Genomic DNA, 18,192 nt, shown 5'->3' on the forward strand with positions numbered 1-18,192 from the left:
CGCTAGAGGCGCTAGTGTAGCGTGAGGTCTCCGAAATGTTTATGGTTTTTGGGTGAGCTACGCGGGTTTATTTAGAATTAGAATAATTTTGTGAATATTTTGCAATATCTGTAATTAATTATGGCAAATATGCGTTCCGGGGCAATGAATGTCTGTGTTTTGAGATAGTTTTGTCTTTCGGAAACCTTTGTCATCCCTTTTTTTCCGAACAAAACGGGGACTATGCAACACTGTGGCATGCTCGATATTTATATGGTACGGTTTTAAGGTGTATTAAATATGATTTTAATCTAAACTTTGTTTCCACGCCCGTAATAACAGACTTTCAAAACCATACTTAAAAACCTCACGCAACAGTGCGCCATCTAGTGAGACAAAAAACAATAGCCCTCATTGTACCTAACGCTCCTCCTGGCTCCGCTTGTCGTCGTACCTAATTTTCAGGTGCCAAATTGACAATAAAAGTTATTTTGCTATGAGAATGAGTATCATCTACGCACGCTCTAATTATTTTGCTGTGCAGTCAGTATTTTTGATGTGATTGTAGTATTTTTGTATATTGTAGATTGATGTATATTTTCGAATTATCTGCAGTACTAGTTTTGCTAAACTTTATTTGTATTGAAATAATTTAATTGGTGTACAAAATTATATAAATGATGAGAATAAAAATTTCCTTTAATATTAACAGTTCACATCATTTATTTCGTTTTTTTTTATTCCAATATGTTCTAGTAAGATAATGTATTGAAGTAAAATATTTTTAACGGGAAAGCCGTAAAATAAAATACAAAAATCACAAAGTATAATTTTCTGGAGTTCGATAATATTTAATACTAGGAATACTTTATCTAGACCAAGTGTTCTATAATATCTACAAATGAAACTATGATTTGTTTGAGGTAGGCGCCGCACTCGCAGTGATGCAGTAAAATAAAACGCAACATCATTCACTTAGCCAGTCTATAATAAATTTAAATTCTTTTACATACTATTCTAACAGTGTATTTCGACGATTTCGTTGGGGAACCACTGCGAAGATTCCAGGCCGTCCCACAAGGACAGTTCCGGCTGCAAAAACTCTTGGTTCATCTCGTCTATGTCTATACATTTCTTGTGTTCTGTAAACATTTGAAAATATTAAAGTGATAGGTACGTCAAAATGCAAAAGACGCCTGTGTAACAGTTTTCACAACTGCGATGAACTCGCTTCGCTATACCCATAATGGAACACGTGTTATTTTTTTATTAGAAGAAACGTTTGCTCAATGAAATAATAGTACATTGTGTCTTAAGGGCGGTAAATAAGGAATTACGAACGAGAGTCTATTAGAAGCCCGAAGTCGAAGACAGGGCTTTAATGAGTCGATGTTCGTAATTCTAGTACCGCCCGTGCGACATACAATATTTTTCATCACATTTGCGAGTAAAATTGTATATTTGTAAAAGAAAAACTAATATTTTATCAAAAATTGCCGATACCGCTGATTGCGCTCTTGGCAGCGCCAGCTCCCCGCCGAGCTGCCCGTCCGCAGCATGTGCATGGCGTGCGTGTGCAGCGCGCGCACGGAGCAGCAGCACACCATGCAGTAACAAACTCATTTACCGACCTTGGGCTTCATGGCATGAAAATTAGTACGGGCAATGACTCATTTACCGACCACGGGTTTCATTAGAAGCACATTAAGGTCGAGGGTTTTATTTGGGGGGTTGCAACCAAGGTATCCTGAATGTTAACTACGACACTGTTTACGAGCAAGTGTGATGAAAAAGATTTTCGTGTCTCTTAGCTTACCGTGGTAAATTCAATTGCACTATACATGGTGTCCCGGAGCAACTAAAACGCTTCCATAAAAATCAGTGACTGTTAGTCCAGTTTATATGTAAATGTTCAGCTGATGAGCACATTTTCGTACAGGCACAATTGAACTGCTTCACATATATGTGCAGGATCCTTGCGATGTTTTTCTTCACGAAAAAATTCAAGAGATATGAGCCCGGTTTAAACCACTAGGCTACTATCAGACTATCACGTTTTTTTTAGAAAAGGGATGGGGATAATGTTAATCACACGATAGAGCCACAAACGCTCTTTGTATGTAGATTGATTTCTGTACCTATCTGTTTTGTGATAGAGCTAATATTTGTTAAACGCATTGCATGAATATTTTAAACTGGTGCCTGGTAAAAAGACTTCTAACACTGAAAAACCGGAACACAGGAAAAATAAAAAGACAACTACAATGGTTAATTCGAAATAAAATTGTAAGTAGCAGTGTTTGTGTCTCACCGACAAGCGCCAATTCGTCGCTTTGAGTCTTCGCCGCAGCGGCGGCGGCGGTCTGAGCGGCCACCTCGGCAACAGGAGTCGTCGGGACCACTGCCGCCGCCTGTTCGCCCTGCCCATAGTATCCAGACCACGCTGAGTAATTCTGCCAATAGGCTGACGGATCATAATATTGGTTGTACTCCTATAATCATAACTGTGCGTCAATATCACTCGGCTTTCGTCGAACTATCTGCCATGATGCAAGCTATGCTAATTTTAGCGTACTGCAGATAAAGCCGCAAACGGAACAGTTATGTTAGGATGCCTTAAGAGCGAGGTAGCTGATGTTGTAAATACGATTCTATTTGATGTGACTGAGACTGGCTAACGATTACCTTCCAAAAGTTTGTGACGTTTGTTTGTATGTTTGTTACTTAATCACACAATAACAACTTGATAAATTTGTACGAAATTTGGTACACAGTTCATAACTTGGATTAACATATTATAGGATACCTACTTTTTATACCGGAATATTGCGTAGTTCCGATAGCGATAAAAGAATTCTTGCGGGCAACCGCCAGTAATAAATATATCAAACTGATACTAACGCGTCACACCACAAAACGTCATACAAATATGTTGCTTTAAACGTAACTTCTCGCAGTCGAATCATGATACAGTCAGCTGCAGAAGTGGATAAGCGGTCAGGGTGCTAAAAATGATCCATACACGACTCTATTGCCAAGGTAATAAGTGTTTAGATCATTTTGAGCACCACAACTGCTCATCTACTTCTGCTTCTAATTGTACACACCTGGTAAATTAATAGAAAACGGTTGTTTATTTTAGTCTTAGCCTGTCTCAGTCAAAAAACAAGATATAGAAATGATGATACATATTATCTTAAGGAGCTATAAAGCATAAACCACGTCTATTGACTAAATGATACATACATCTAATTAATGAAATAAAAATGCAAACAGTTACGCTAAGCGCCTCACAGAGGAAGTGTAGTCAAGCTCAGACTCTGATCGGAGAGCGTATGACTGAGCCTGCACCGTGAGGGTAGTTACATCGACCTGTGGGGTTCATTGAAACGGGACCAATTTCATTCCAATATGACTCACTTAACTATAGTAGAAGTTCCTTTTCTTCATGGTTTGTAAAACTAGTACTAACAAATGGGACTATGAAAATACAAAACTATGGGCCAAAAGGGTCTTGTGATATTTAGAGGAAGGAGATTCCATATTTCTGTTCTGCTGCTGTTTAATTTAATTACAGGATAAAACTGACTGAAACAAGTAACCTATAAATCATTAAGCTGCGAAGTAAGTGAACAAATCCAATGAAGTAACTTAAAGAACCAATTTGTGGCTGAATGATTTTATTATTATTTTTACAACCACATGATCATTTATTTAATTTTTTATTTCAAATTCTACAGAAGCTGGCCTATACTTTGTTTCATCCTAATGGGGATAAGAATGCTGTTTAATAAACGATTATATTTTTTCAATGTTCTATACTGGTAAAGGATGAATGCAAGATGCATTATTGAAGCAAGCCTTTGTAGCAAGCTTTAATGCGGCATTAGAACTCTGCTAAATTCTTTGAGCTATTTCGAAATAGCATTGTAAGTATGCAACAGCAAAGACCAAGCTCATTCACATTCTTGCAATTTAAAAAACATTTATTTTTTAATAAAAATAATCGCTAAGCAGTTAAAGCCTTATTTTAACCTTTTGACCGCTAAATGAAACTCTAGTTTTGTTAAATCTTGTACATTAACAATTCATGTACATTAACAATTAATAATTTCTTTTCAGATCTGTTATTTTTGAAAGGAAAATTCATCAATTCGGGATATGTTACTTATTTATCAGTATCACAGAGGTGTTTGAAATAACACTAGTTACAAAGGCAGTCAAAAGGTTAAATAATTGTTTAAACCATACCGTCCCACTGTTGTACGCCGCCGCCGACGAATTAGGAGCAGATTGGTTCTGAGTCGGAATAGCACTCTTGGGTTTTGGCACCGCTGTGCAAATTTTTAAAGGTTTTGTACCAAGCCCTGTATAGCCGTTCATGGCGTATAATGCGTTCCGTTGTTCTTCCTCATTACCAAATCTTACGAAGCCATACCCTTTCGTGTAGCCTGAACTGTCCAGTATCACTGAAATAAAATACTAGAATAAGCTGTGCTTACAATTTTTACTTTTACCTAAACTTGTGATTTTAAGTGAAGTCCGACTGAATATTCGGTTTCGGTGAGTTTCGGCGTTAAATTGGAGCTTCGGTTTCGGAACCCAGGAGAACATTGATGCTGTACGGCAACTGATCGTCGAAGATCTCCATGCGACATACCGTGAGATACAAGCTTCATTAAGCATTTCAGGGACCAGTGTTCAAAATATTTTGCATGATCACTCAGGCGTAAAAAAATTGATCTCACGCTAGGATACCACATTTACTTAGTGAAGACTTGGTGAAGATCAAAAAATGGCTCGCGTTAGATGGTGTCGCAAAACTCTGCGGCAATTCAAGCGAGGAGACTCTAAACACGTTTATGACATTATCAGTGGTGACGAATCTTGGATATATGCCTACGATCCGGATTCTAAACAGCAGTCGACTGTTTGGGTGTTCCAAGATGAGCCAAAACCTACCAAAGTAGGTAATACGCTCATGGAGCACTTCGAAAAAAATGGTCGCCACGTTTGTAGCGATAAATGGCCTCGTTGCCACCATCGTGCTCGAAGACCGTAAAACAATGAATGCTGACTGGTAGGTATACCACTGTTTGTTTTCCTGAAGTTATCGGCGAGTTCCGAAAAAATAACCCAAGACGTCGCGTCGTATAGTACTGCACCACGATGATGCGAGCTCGCACACCGCGCGGCAGACAATTGCGTTTTTAAAACAGAAAAACGTCAAAATTCTGGATCCAAAAATCAAGCAACGACTTCGTGGTCAACGGTAGTCAGGCAGGCGTCCTGAAGAAGCGGTTGAGGCATACAAAACGGCCATTTTAGAGACCCTGATTTCGGACTGGAATAAATGTTTCGAAAACTGGTTCGATCAAATGAAAAAGTGTATACATGTCACGGTGATTACTTTGAAAAACAATAAATACCATTTAACTCTTAAATTGTCTTTAGTTTTTCCAAACGACACAACTTAAAAGGCAACCCTCGTACACTTAACTCAAATTTCTGTGTTAATACATTAATAAAATCCTATGCTGCACATCAACCAGGGCTGTGCAAGCAGCGCCAGCCCTGGGGTACAGCAAGAGGAGCGGTCGCTCTAGGCACCAGTTTTTTTTTATTCAACTGTATGGAAAACGAGTAAGTGGGTCTCCTGATGGTAAGAGATCACCACCGCCCATAAACATCTGCAACACCAGGGGTATTGCAGACGCGTTGCCAACCTAGAGGCCTAAGATGGGATACCTCACGTGCCAGTAATTTCACCGGCTGTCTTACTCTCCACGCCAAATGCAATGCAAGATGGCAAGCAAGCAGCACCCTTTTTCAGTTTCCAGAGAAAAAAAAAATTAAGATGGCGGCTTTACAGACACTCGGAAATGGTGTAGACTTTCAACCTGTGGATCGCGACCCAAATAAGTTTAAATATATTTATTAAGAAAATATTAACTAATAATACACTCAGCGGCACAAAATTTGGCCCACTCTACATACAAAATTACCTATTACTGCATAGATTTGAGGGCCAGATTTTTTGCTGCTCAGTATATAATATAATATACATTTGTCACAAAATAAAATACATGAAAAAACAAACAATAGGTAGGGGGGTCGTCGCGAGATATTTCTTCATACTAAAGGAGTCCTGTCATGAAAAAAGTTGAAAAATACTGGTGTAAACAATCTCCTCTACCTTGATCAAGCACTAGAATCGATACTGTACAATACAAGGTAAGAGTGCATTGTGAGAGTAAAAGCTTCAGCAATAGGATTACTTCATTTTGCTAGCCATGCTCAGCACTGCTTGCCTATTTGTGGCTTTCCTTGCATACCACTCTGCTTCTTCACATATCTCTGTTGGATACAAAGCCCAAGTACATACTTGAATGAAGCTTTTAGAACAAACAAGGTTTTACATTGACAATTAAACCATCACCACTGATGACTGTAGAAGCATGGGCATACCCAGGGAGTGGGGGGGGCAAAGGGGGGCGGCTGCCCCCCCTTGACATTGTATGTTCTGCAATATATTACGCCTCGTTTACATTTTTGATTAGTGATTAGGGCGAGTTCATGTATTTTGGGTACGTACATAATGTAATGATATTTGTTAGTTTGGAAAATTAAAATAAATGAATAAATAAATTTTTTACTCACACTCGCAGAAAATATGTATGAACTTGCTCCGTATGACAAAACAAGCGCGGGTGATCTCACCTAAAAATCTGACTTGCACCTCCCTAGGCCAGAAGCTGGGTATGCCCATGGTTAGAAGGTTGATGACTCATACTATATGTCATTGGAGTGCGTCTCGAATTCAGACTTAAGAAGAAGATGCCTATTACAATACAATTTTATCTCTACATAAATTAGAAAAAAAAACTTGTAAAATTACCTTTTGCTGTTTTAATAGAATTGTACTTAGTGGCAAAAATCCTGTAAAGCGAGTAGTCATCAACATCTGAGCTAAGATCACCAACCCACACTGAGAACTCTCTTTCTGACTGCATATTGGCTCTGGCTTCCCGAGACGCAGTGTTCAGTCTAAAACGCACAACAGGGAATGTGCCTGGAATGGGTTTACCATTCAGTTTGTGCATGGCATCAATAGCTTCTTCATCAGTCTGAAATAGAAGTTATTCTTTGTTAAATAACCCTCCTTCTTCGCAGTCAGGTAAAAAATACAGTTCACATCACTGTATTGTTGCCTAATACATTCAACAAGAGACATTCAGCACAAGAGTTCCAAAAGATATGGGGCTCTGAAGTGTTTTATCCTCCCTTTTCCATGGGTAACAAAAATCTAAGGATAATGGCCATGAACTAAAACCAATTGCAATGCTATTATGGTGATGGTGATTGCAATTTTTAGTTGATTTTCGTAACACAGGAAATGTTGACTGAAACACTAGAGTCCCAACCGGTTTACTAATGTTTCAGCGAATAACGTTTGGCAAACTGTTTTATTTTGCCACTTTTCATTTCCCAACTGTTTAATATTACTGAAACTGTAAATATTTCAGGATTTTTATAAAACTAACCTAACCTAACCTAAAGAGTTCTACTTCTACACAATGGCCCTGAAATAAATCCTAAAATATTTACAGTTTTAGAGTTTGCGAAAGGAAAACTTGCGAAATGAAACAGGTTGCCAAACGTTACATTGCGAAAAGGCAGTACTCGGCCCCAACCACCTAACAAAGTTCAGATTTAGTGGAACTGCCTACATTTCAGATAATGATGAAATGCTTAGTTACACAAGCATTAATGACAAATTTTTAGACAATTTTTCTTTTTGTATCTGCTTAATTTTTTGAATTATATTGTATAGGACAATTAAGACTAGAAAGAAGTGAAGGGACAACAAATATTCCCATTTTTCGTGAATATATTATGATGAATGATAAGGTATTGAAATATGATATTAGCACATTTAGAAATATCAAGTCTCAACTTACAGAGTAAGTAAAATACAGAAATTACCCATACCTGAAAATGAACAAAAGCATAGCCTGCTGGCTCCCCTGTGAACTTATTTCTCATGACTTTCACTGTCAGAGGGCGCTGGCCCATCCTGTGGAATGCAGCTACAATAAAACTCTCTGTCATGTTGGGCTCCAGCTGAAAGTGAAAAAGAATAAGTAAGTGTACATTTTTAAGCAAATGAGAATTGGTTTGAGTTATTCCAGTCTAACATCTAATATAATGTTAAAAGTACCTATTGTGTATTTATAAGAGATGGGCCGAACATGGGTTTCACCAAATATGAATATTCGGCATAATTGATTCCTAAGTAGAAACTAGAAATATGATGAATTTATAATTTTTTAAATGTTGTAATTTAATCAATTTAATATCTCTTGATTAAAACAAAAAACTTTCTTAATTTCTCACAATAAAGACCTGATTGATTATATTTACATATTTTTTTATTATAAAAATCTTACTAATATTTAGATTTTTATTAATAATAATCATCTTTTTTATCTGTTGTTATTGGAAATATTATTTTATTTACTATTGGGGTGCAGGTTTTCTTTTAATAAAATATTATCACTGTAGTTATACTTTTTATTATAAACTAATTAAAACAAGGGGAGAGATACATATTTGCTTTATGCATAGTGATATAGATTCTAACAGACTTCTTTTATTTTTTACTTTTGACAGCTGCGCTACCACAAGCTTATATTTAATGTAGTACTACCACTGGTTCTCATTCAATATTTAAAAACATTTGTGTTGTATTTTCAACAGGAAATAAACCTACTGTGTCAACAAAAACATTTATGTTTTAGTGGGGCTTTATAAAGCCTAGTGAGGCTTACGTACAGTGGTACCTCATAAAAATAACACATTTAACACTTAACTCACACATTGCTCAATACAGTAAACATTTTGAGTACCAATTTGCCGAACATTCGGTCATTTAGCCGAATACGAATATTCGATAAATCTGCCGAATACCGAATATAAAACGAATCCCTAGTATTTATTATAGATATAAAATAAATACATCAGGCATGGTTGGCGTCCATGTAACAAGTGCGTGAAAGAATCAAAGAACCAGCTAGAAGACTACATGTATTGGGGTTAGTATCAGGTTCAGGTACGTTGGCAACCAATACATATGAAATATCTTCCTGTTGCAGACAAAATAAAACTACATTTTCACTGCACTAGTCAATCATGTATGAATCGAGTACTTTGAGTTGAGAACAAAATTTAAATGCTTACACTGCCCATCCATAACTGGCACTGCATCGACATGTTTATTGTGAACTGAGTCTTTAAATATGAAGAAAATATTATACGTAATTGTGTTATTGTTTTCAGCTCAGTTCAACACGTTATCACGCTTGATACGATGGACGGGTGACAGTTGACTGACAGGAACATGACACTATTTACCAGTATTGCCAACTCCTAGAAACTCTCGCTAAACCACCAGCAGGGCTAGTACTACGAAACTCGAAGTTCGTGTCGTACCGTCCCTCTCGCTCTCGTATTAAACAGTGTAAGTGTCAGAGGGACCGCACGACACGAACTTCGAGTTTCGTAGTAGCCCTGCTGCTCGGGCGCAGACAGGCGGCACGCCTCACTCAGTAGCGCGAGGCAGTCGAAGCGTCCGCGCAAAATTCGGATTACAGTCAGAATTTGCTCGTAAAGTCTACGTGTGTCTAGCGAATTGTAGCCAAGAGTACCTCGGAGATAGACAGTTGGATACATAAAAGGATAGTATCCGCAAGATTTTTTGTAAAGGAAACGCAAGAACCACTGTTGTACTTTTTCGATCATGAGAGCATACATAGATTCGTGGGGATTCCACACACAGGAGCTCGCCTCTAGTTTTGGCCTGACTAGTGCCGTATAGAGAAGTTTGACGATACCCATGTGTGTGAATTCAATTACGGGTGACAAAACCTAATCTTTTAAAGCCTTCTGGGACGATAAAGTTTGAATTTGGTGCTCAAGTGCTTTCCATATAAATCTCTTGGCACTGTATAATTCTCGTCGTCGTCAAGTTGAAAAAAAAATTAAGTATCCATTATTGGTCCTAGAACTATCTAAATTTGTATTCCAAAAGTCGCCAGATAAGTCGCTAAACCATTTTTGTCGTCAAAACTTTTTTTTGTCTCTAAAGAAAAAGCCGTTAATTCTAGCGACAAAGTTGCTAAATTGGCAACACTGCTATTTACTATTTACCGAACGTACAATACCAACATGGAAATACTGACCTGAAAAACAAAATATCGGGTTGGTATTTCCATGTCAGTACTATCCGTGCCGGTCAAGTGCCGGTAAATAGTGTCACCCAACGACAACGTAATTAAATATAACGAAAGGAAAAGAAAAAAGAAAAAAAAAATATTTTAGTCAAATTGTCGGGTGACACTCTTTCCCGGCCCGGATAACACCGACATGGAAATACCGGCCTTGTTTTTTGTGTACACGCCCATAGTAGCTCCTGTCAGTTTTTATGGGCGTGGACACAAAAAAACAAGGCCTGTCTGTCTGTCACCCAAATTGTCAAATTAAAAAAAATGTACTACAAAATAAAGTATAAATAAAGTAAACATAAAGGAGGAACACGGGAGTGAGGACAGACCACAGAGTACATTTTATATAGTCAATTGTAGACATTATTCGTTCCAATGAGTATCGATTGATAGCTCGATTTAAATTAATTCATTCATCATAATTAGCAGAATCTGAATTATTTGTAAATTAATTATCTGAACAATCAGAAAAATATTTAGCGATAAAATTAACAAAGAAAAAATAAATTGTTTTAATATAATTAAATCGGTAGTTAGGTGGTAACGGAACGGACATATTGAACGAAACATTGCACCATACTGATGATTCAGTCGCGGACTCGCGGAACATTCTCTCGATCGAGTGTGTCATTGACTTTTGTTCTGCCAACCAAGTTCGTCGATTCTTAGCAGACTGTGCTCGACAAATCAAAGTTTTCTTAAAGCTACTTAACGAAATTAGTGAAAACGAGTTTTCTTCATATTTCCTTTTTAAAGGAAACTTATGAATAAAGAATAATGTTAACATAAGAAGTGAAATTGAAAGTTCCAAATGCAGATAGGAAAATTCCATCACAAATAATTTAACTTGTTAAAGTGAAGTGCTAATCTAATCAAATCGGGTGATCATAAGCAAAAATGTCACGTCTTGATAACATCGATGCACTTGAAAAACAGTTAGCTGATTTGCAAATGACAGCAAAGGAATTCAGTTCTATTAGTAAAGGAAAAAAGATACCACCAGTTGTGCCACCAAAAAAGAAAGCTCAACCTCAAGTTCCTCGTAGTGCAGTCGTCAGCACATTACGGGAGCCATCATATTCTGCGAAGATTTCACCAGTATCGAATAACAATGCTACCTCTTATAACTCAAGTCTTAACAATGTTCATTCCGGAATTACAACAGATTATGTTAATGTGGGTCATTCGAATATGCCTGGTATTTCTTTATCTAGAAATTCTCCAAATCAACAGAAAAATTACAACACCACATACAGCAACATGCCACCATATAGAAACAATAACGACAGTCTGCCGCCTCCACCTCCTCCCCCACCGCAGCACGTTTCGATATCCAAATCATATGATACCGATCCAGGCCTTGAGGAGTATCTACCACCGCCATCTCCAGTGAGCTCTAACTATAGTGAATTAGTTCGTGCTACAGCAAATTTAAATTACAATCAAGAAAGACCAAATTATCCACCGATATACCAAAACGAATTTGGAGATTACGGAGCATCGCAGGCATCAAACTACGAATCCCTGTATGAGCCGATAAATCCTCGCCCTCAGAGCAGTCTTTCACCTCAACATACGTTTCAAAACTACCGAAATAATTTATCTTCCTCTGGAAAGTCACCAACTCCAAAAGAACAGGAGGTAGACGCTCTTACCAACATGCTTGTGCAGTCTATATCAGATAGCCAGGATTTGGATGTATTTGGCATTTGCATAAAATGTGATGGTAAAGTCGTGGGGGAAAGTTCAGGTTGCACAGCCATGGGAAATATGTACCATGTCCAGTGCTTTTGTTGCTACCGCTGTAATACTAATTTACAAGGAAAGCCATTTTACGCTGTTGAAGGACAGCCATTCTGTGAAGTAGATTACTATGAAACGCTTGAAAAATGTTCTGTTTGTGACAAACCTATCTTAGATAGAATTCTTCGCGCTACTGGAAAACCATATCACCCTACTTGTTTTACGTGTGTGGTATGTGGCAAGAGTCTTGATGGCATTCCGTTTACCGTCGACGCAATGAATCAAATTCATTGTATTGAAGATTTTCACAAAAAATTTGCTCCACGGTGTTGTGTTTGTGAATTACCTATAATGCCAGAAGAGGGACAAGAGGAGACTGTACGTGTTGTAGCGCTTGATCGCAGTTTTCATGTGCGATGCTACAGATGCGAAGACTGTGGGCTTTTACTATCTTCAGAAGCTGAAGGTAGAGGATGCTATCCGCTTGACGACCATATTTTGTGCAAAAACTGTAATGCACACCGTATACGCATGCTTACTGTTCCCGTAATGACAACCGATTTGTAAAGTTATTTATACTAAAAAAAGGATGTTAAGCAAGTGTTTACAAGCTTCGTTAAATGTATGATGTATCTAACATTTCAGTGATAGATAAGTGACAGACGCAGACCATTATTTACTAAAGGTCATAGCTGCAATGGATAGTTATTATAAAGAAATAATTATTTATCACCTACAGGTATTCATGTATTGTTTTTTTTTTTACTTCTTTTGTTTTCGTACTAAAGCATAGTTCATAGGTAAAATTACTATTACGAAGTATATATCGTATTTTCTGTCGTTTTTATTGGTAAAATAAACAACAACTCTTTATTTTATTCATTTAGGATATTTTTGTACAAAATTCTAATGTTCCAAATTTCTTTGTTGTTTACTTATGTTACAAAACCGTTAAGTATGACTTGAGAGTATAGTTTATTCATTAGATAAAGACAGTTATTTATTACGTATTTTTAAGGTGAATGTAGGTCAGATAGAGATCAAACTGCACCAATGACACGGACTAGAATATTGGATAACCAACGTAAACAATTTGACATAGCGATCATGAAGCAACTTATATAAAATTTGTATAAATTAACTTTACAATTGTTTAAAAACATTCAATTCGTAGAAATTAGGATTCATGTGATATTGGCTGCTAGTTTCAGATATAAGGTAATATTTATTACTCATGCATTATAAGATAGTGCTTTTAATCTATTTAATAATTTATTTTATTGTAAATTTGATATTAAATATTTGTATAAACACCATACGTAGTTTTTTTCGTGTATTTTTAAATGTTTTTTTATATAAATAATTTTGATATTAATAAAGGATTTCTATTCCACTTATATCTTTGGAGAGATGAAAGGGTGAGGAGATAAGAAATTGAACTCACTGATATATATGGTCAGTTTTATTCAAAAGGCATTTCCTAAAAGGTATAAAAAATTAAAGCTAAGCCTAAAAATACTGGCTATAATTTTAGAAAGAAGGCACACAAATCACAGTTGCATTGTATTAAAACTACTATACTTATAATAATGTAGTACTTTGAGTGCAGATTTCAGAAACATTAAATTGGTCAGTGTTCGCGAGATACCTATTATTATACAATTTACGAACATTTAATTTACTATCACTCGAAAATTATAAAATTTCATTTTTATCTGGTAAAATGACTACGCCCAAAATGAGATCCATGTTATTCTTGACTTTTCATACTGAAAGTATTAGGAAGACTTACTCATTTTGAGTTAAAAAAAACCGTAGTTTTGATTTTTGATCAAGCTTTATGTTTTAACTTAGTATTGAATTTAGGTGGACTCAAAACTTGTTTCATAAATAAAGATCTTTTTTCCTTCATATTTTTTGACATTATTACGTCAGATCTGTTAGAAGCTGACCTATTCGTTTTAGCCTCCTCAGGAGATATATTTATTTTCTTCTGATCTACTGTATCTACATTTACATTAAATTGATTAACAACTACAGATTCATTTGACGCCGAAAGATTCTCTGGGCAGTGGAATAAAATCTCTTCATCTGAATTTATATTCAACTTGGGTTCAAACTTTTCCCTTAACATAGAAAATTTGCGTCTAGGTTTAGTTCTTTCACTTTTTTTCATGTTGCTTATTTTTGAAGACGTTTGAACATGTGATATTGATGTTTCTTTCTGAATGAGTGATTGTAAAGAAGATGTTAATCTACTTGAAGCAAGATCTTCTGTTGAACTAAGAGGCAGGGAGTTATCTGTTACTAATTGCCATAAAAAGTCAATGTCCTTATTTGATAAATCCTTGAGACTCTGGTCAGGTTTAGTTTCATTTTTTTTGTACTGCGTTTTCAGATTGCATGCAGATTTTTGACGTTCTCTAGTATTTTTTCGACTATTGTTTTCAAAGCCACTTGCTTCCGATGATGAAGTTACAGTACAGTTTATTTCTTTTTTACTTAAGTCGTACTTGGAAACGTGAGACACATTTAAAATATTCTCTTTTTCGGGAAGTGATTCCATTATATTACTCGAATCAAATTTCGACGGTTCTTTCCATAGAGCTCTTTCCAGATTGCATTCTATTTTAGCAGAAACTTCTTCTTTTGGTGTATACCATTGTAAATCTCTTCTTTTATGATATAGGTTTCTTGGAGAATTTGCAATAGTTGCTTTACGTATCTCATCAATAGTCGCCACCAGTGAACTTTCCGAAGTAAGCCTCTTTTTATTTGATGGATCTAGATCGCCTAAGTCATCTAACTCCTCAATAATTGGCTCTAAATAATCTTTTCCTGTATCAATCATGCATGGTTTAGCCAGAAAAGTGTCGTCGTTTGATTGACAAATAATAGAGTCTACATATTGTTCTTGATTACTTGGATCAAATTTAACAAAAACATTGGAATAAGTTGGAGGTTTCTTCGGAAACGATGGAGCAGCTAAAATAGCTGTTTTTAAGTCTTGGGATATACAGCTACTTATTTCTGAGCTGCCTGAAGTAAGTGTATCACGTCTTCTGTCTCTGAATACACTTCCATCGTGAAGCCAGTTTTCAATGTCCGAATACCCATTCCAGGATCTTAAACCCCAAGCTTCTCTCGCAATATTTACTGCACATATATTTTCGTAATCATGAACAGATAATATTTCTGTGGGGGTTTCTAAATCACGTTGTTTGGATGTTATAGATTCACCACTCATAATTTTTTTGCTCTTACCTTTCCTGGTGTACATTTCTTTAAGAATATCTAAGGCAATTCTTTGTATATTTTCAATATCAGCATCTTGATTACCTACTTTTATATTCTTTAACGCACTGAGACAAAGTTTTTGAACAATATTTTCGTTGAACGTATTTATATCTGAACTATTTATGTCACTGAAGCTTAAATCTAAATCCATGTCAATTGAATCAGAAGATGTCTTTTTATTAGAACCATCTGTATCGTGGCTAAACTCAGATCCTTGGTCTGGCTTGGTTGTTTTTATGAAATCTGAGTGAACAATATTACATTCGTCTAAATTAATATTGGCCAAGTTGTCTCGCAAATCATCAGATGAACATATTCCTCGACGTTTTTGTAAGTTTAGATTGCTTGAAGTGATTATGTCTATAGAGCTTTCTAAATTGTCTATTGAAGATAACTTTAAAGTTAGTTCTTTTGAGCTTAACAATGGAGTTTTTCCTTTTTTGGGATGAATTTTAAGTCTACTCCTGTCGTAAAAGTTATTTTCATCCTTATTTATGGTTTGTGGAGTATTTTCTACGGTATGTAATTGTATGCTCGAAACATCCATGCTATTATCTCCAACAGGTGCAGATGTAAAAGTAGGAGTTCCAGATCTCGCAATCCAATGGTCCAGAAGAAACTTTTTATCAGCATTTTCGATATCCGTTGGTTGAACTTGCGTGCATTCTCTTCTGTAAATTATAAAATAAATTCAAAATTGATGTGGAATAAAAACCCAAAAACTTACGGTGTTAACAAGCAGCACCCTATAAGCCCCATGGATGAATTCCGAACGAAAGTTTGTCAATTTACCTATCGTTTCAAGGTAAATTTGGGATACTTTTTTAATAACTTAAAAGACAAAAAGCAATGATTTAACTTCCCAAATGTATAAACCATCCCTTGGTTCTGTTTGCTTGCTCGTTACAGATAAGGCTGTTATATTGCCATGCTCCACTTTATTACTTACTTTATAAATTAAGAAAAAATAGTACCTGGGATTTTCATTTTTAATCTCTGTTTTTTGAGAACTTTTAAAAGACCTGACGTAATTGAGACCTATATTGTTGATTCGTGTTGTAGAAATTTTATTGTTCAGTTCAATATCATTACTCCCATTTTTCCATGGTATTGGACCTTTCGAATGAAAATATCTATAATATAAAATCATAGCAAACATCCCTGAAAGAACAAAATGAAAAGGTTTAGCAAAGCTAAAAAATAAATTACTTAATAGGTTTTTGAGTTTTTTTTTAACATCTTACCGATAACAGTTCCCGCTATTACACAAATGGATGTGGTAATAGACCATGATTTCTTTTGCCTTTCTGAGTCCGTGATCAAAACATATAAAAATAAACTACCGAAGTTTTGCGTCACCATTAAAGTATAAAACATCATAAGGCGATATCTAGTATGACCTTCTCTCAAATTTATGTAACAAAAGCAATAAACCAGTCCCATTACAACATTATAAAAAGTTTCTTCTAATTTATTTGGGCAAAAAGTCGTCTTTTGAGTAACGATCCAAAATGTCATAGCTAACCAGTGAAGTCCTGAAACAAAACGATATTGAACCGTATATTCATCATTTAGAATATAACACATAGTAGTAAGAAATTTAGTTTTAGTTCTATTTTTCTTTCTTTGTATTTGTTAATTATTGAATACATATATTGTGTGTTAATAAAAGATTTGAATTTCAAGGTTATTCATGTGTAAACGGACATTTTTAATTATTAAAACTTACCCAAAGGAACTAATGTCCACATGCCAAATACAATGGTAAATAGTATAATGCCCGAAATTCTGCTAATGAGCATTCCAAAATGCCAAATAATTTTTAGTGAAAAGGTACTCCATTGAAACCTTTCACAACTAAACCAAGACAAACCGTATATATAGTTTGCACACCCCCATATCACCGATGCAATCGACGCACTTAATGCGAAAGCTGTAAAATAAAATATGATAAATATTAAAATATGATCAGCAAATATGTATAATGCTTAGTTATTCAAAACAATAAAGTGAAAATCACTTTACCTTTTGTGTGATAATTCTCATTTAGTGTGACTATTCCATAAACTTGTAAAATAATTTGCGGAATAGTGCCTATAAAAACGTATAGAAAATGTAATAGATTCAGATCATTAATTTGAGTAAACAATTTCAGTGCATTGATTGATTCCACATTTTTACATTCAAACACTTTGTGCATAAATGTTATGTACCTGTAAACAAGTAACCATAAATAAGTTACTAGTTAATTGACTTAATTTAAAGTACTTAAATTGATTTGTGTATTATTTATATTTAAATACCTTTCCAGCAATCCCACCATAAATCCATGACTTATCCAATGCCTTATGCTACATTTTTGATCTATGATAAACCATCTTAACGAAAAAACATTTATCATAACATTTGGAGCAATTATAAAAATCAAAGTTGTCAGTGCCCAATAAGGGTATCCACTTTTACAGTATTCAGCAAAAACTAAAATATCTGAAATTAAGAAATGTTGCTTTTATTTATTGTCGATTAAATATGATTTTGTTATTTTTACATTACTTAAAAAAACGTTAACCGGAACAATTCAAAAGTTAAGAACAAGTCTTGTCACACACCTGTAGTTAAATCGGCGAGTATGGTAACAAGCGATATAAACACACACAAAACATTCAATAAACAAACATTTTCTTCTTGAATACTGTCAGTTTTTCGTTGTGAATTGTAATTCCCCAGCCTACAAGCCTCAGCCATATTTAAAAACTTATGGAGCTCTCATATTGTTAAGTAATTTCTTAAGATGCTGCGGTTTTTTTTTATAAAATAACCCCAAGGGCCCCGAGGCTCCAGTCCAGGTAGAAGAATGGGGTAGCGAACGGAAGGGGGTCGGGGGGGGGTT

General features: G+C 35.6%; 3 protein-coding genes across 6 annotated transcripts; 1 reads left to right on the forward strand and 2 right to left on the reverse strand.

Annotated features, from left to right (window-relative positions):
• Window positions 1–949: 949 nt before the first annotated feature.
• Secp43 (tRNA Selenocysteine associated protein) lies at window positions 950–9,368 on the reverse strand. 3 transcript variants are annotated; one of them, XM_074097599.1, is made up of 7 exons: window positions 9,220–9,368; window positions 7,972–8,103; window positions 6,878–7,106; window positions 4,231–4,448; window positions 3,274–3,351; window positions 2,291–2,471; window positions 950–1,121 (listed from the first exon to the last, which is right to left on the reverse strand). In XM_074097599.1, exons 1-7 carry the CDS (start codon window positions 9,250–9,252, stop codon window positions 997–999), a joined length of 996 nt encoding a protein of 331 aa, XP_073953700.1. In that variant the 5' UTR covers window positions 9,253–9,368; the 3' UTR covers window positions 950–996. The 3 variants fall into 3 exon arrangements, with proteins under 3 accessions (XP_073953700.1, XP_073953702.1, XP_073953701.1); XM_074097601.1 differs by lacking the exon at window positions 3,274–3,351 and having other exon boundaries at window positions 2,291–2,399; XM_074097600.1 differs by lacking the exon at window positions 3,274–3,351.
• Window positions 9,369–10,825: 1,457 nt separating this feature from the next.
• Window positions 10,826–12,883, forward strand: LOC141435065 (zyxin-like). The gene has a single exon (XM_074097604.1). The coding sequence runs from the start codon at window positions 11,160–11,162 to the stop codon at window positions 12,570–12,572; it is 1,413 nt and encodes a 470-aa protein (XP_073953705.1). The 5' UTR covers window positions 10,826–11,159; the 3' UTR covers window positions 12,573–12,883.
• A 539-nt stretch (window positions 12,884–13,422) lies between these two features.
• On the reverse strand, window positions 13,423–18,156 carry LOC141435064 (uncharacterized). 2 transcript variants are annotated; one of them, XM_074097602.1, is made up of 7 exons: window positions 17,912–18,156; window positions 17,606–17,789; window positions 17,328–17,515; window positions 17,032–17,235; window positions 16,547–16,837; window positions 16,277–16,463; window positions 13,423–15,973 (listed from the first exon to the last, which is right to left on the reverse strand). In XM_074097602.1, the coding sequence occupies exons 1-7, from the start codon at window positions 18,045–18,047 to the stop codon at window positions 13,837–13,839; spliced, it is 3,327 nt and encodes a 1,108-aa protein (XP_073953703.1). In that variant the 5' UTR covers window positions 18,048–18,156; the 3' UTR covers window positions 13,423–13,836. The 2 variants fall into 2 exon arrangements, with proteins under 2 accessions (XP_073953703.1, XP_073953704.1); XM_074097603.1 differs by lacking the exon at window positions 17,912–18,156 and having other exon boundaries at window positions 17,328–17,396; window positions 17,606–17,716.
• Between the last annotated feature and the right edge of the window lie 36 nt (window positions 18,157–18,192).

This window comes from Choristoneura fumiferana, chromosome 14 (genome assembly GCF_025370935.1).
Source record: "Choristoneura fumiferana chromosome 14, NRCan_CFum_1, whole genome shotgun sequence".
Taxonomy (NCBI): Eukaryota; Metazoa; Arthropoda; class Insecta; order Lepidoptera; family Tortricidae; genus Choristoneura; species Choristoneura fumiferana.

Coding starts and splice junctions, on each gene's coding strand:
- Secp43 (XM_074097599.1), bottom strand. CDS start 9,252: ATGTCGATGCAGTGCCAGTTATGGATGGGCAGT. Junction 8,104..9,219: donor GCCAGTTATGGATGGGCAGT/GTAAGCATTTAA, acceptor TTTCACTTTCAG/CTGGAGCCCAACATGACAGA. Junction 2,472..3,273: donor AGCTTGACTACACTTCCTCT/GTGAGGCGCTTA, acceptor TTATGATTATAG/GAGTACAACCAATATTATGA.
- LOC141435065 (XM_074097604.1), top strand. CDS start 11,160: ATGTCACGTCTTGATAACATCGATGCACTTGAAAAACAGTTAGCTGAT.
- LOC141435064 (XM_074097602.1), bottom strand. CDS start 18,047: ATGGCTGAGGCTTGTAGGCTGGGGAATTACAATTCACAACGAAAAACT. Junction 17,516..17,605: donor ATGGTGGGATTGCTGGAAAG/GTATTTAAATAT, acceptor ACTTGTTTACAG/GTACATAACATTTATGCACA. Junction 16,838..17,031: donor GTGGACATTAGTTCCTTTGG/GTAAGTTTTAAT, acceptor GTTTTGTTTCAG/GACTTCACTGGTTAGCTATG.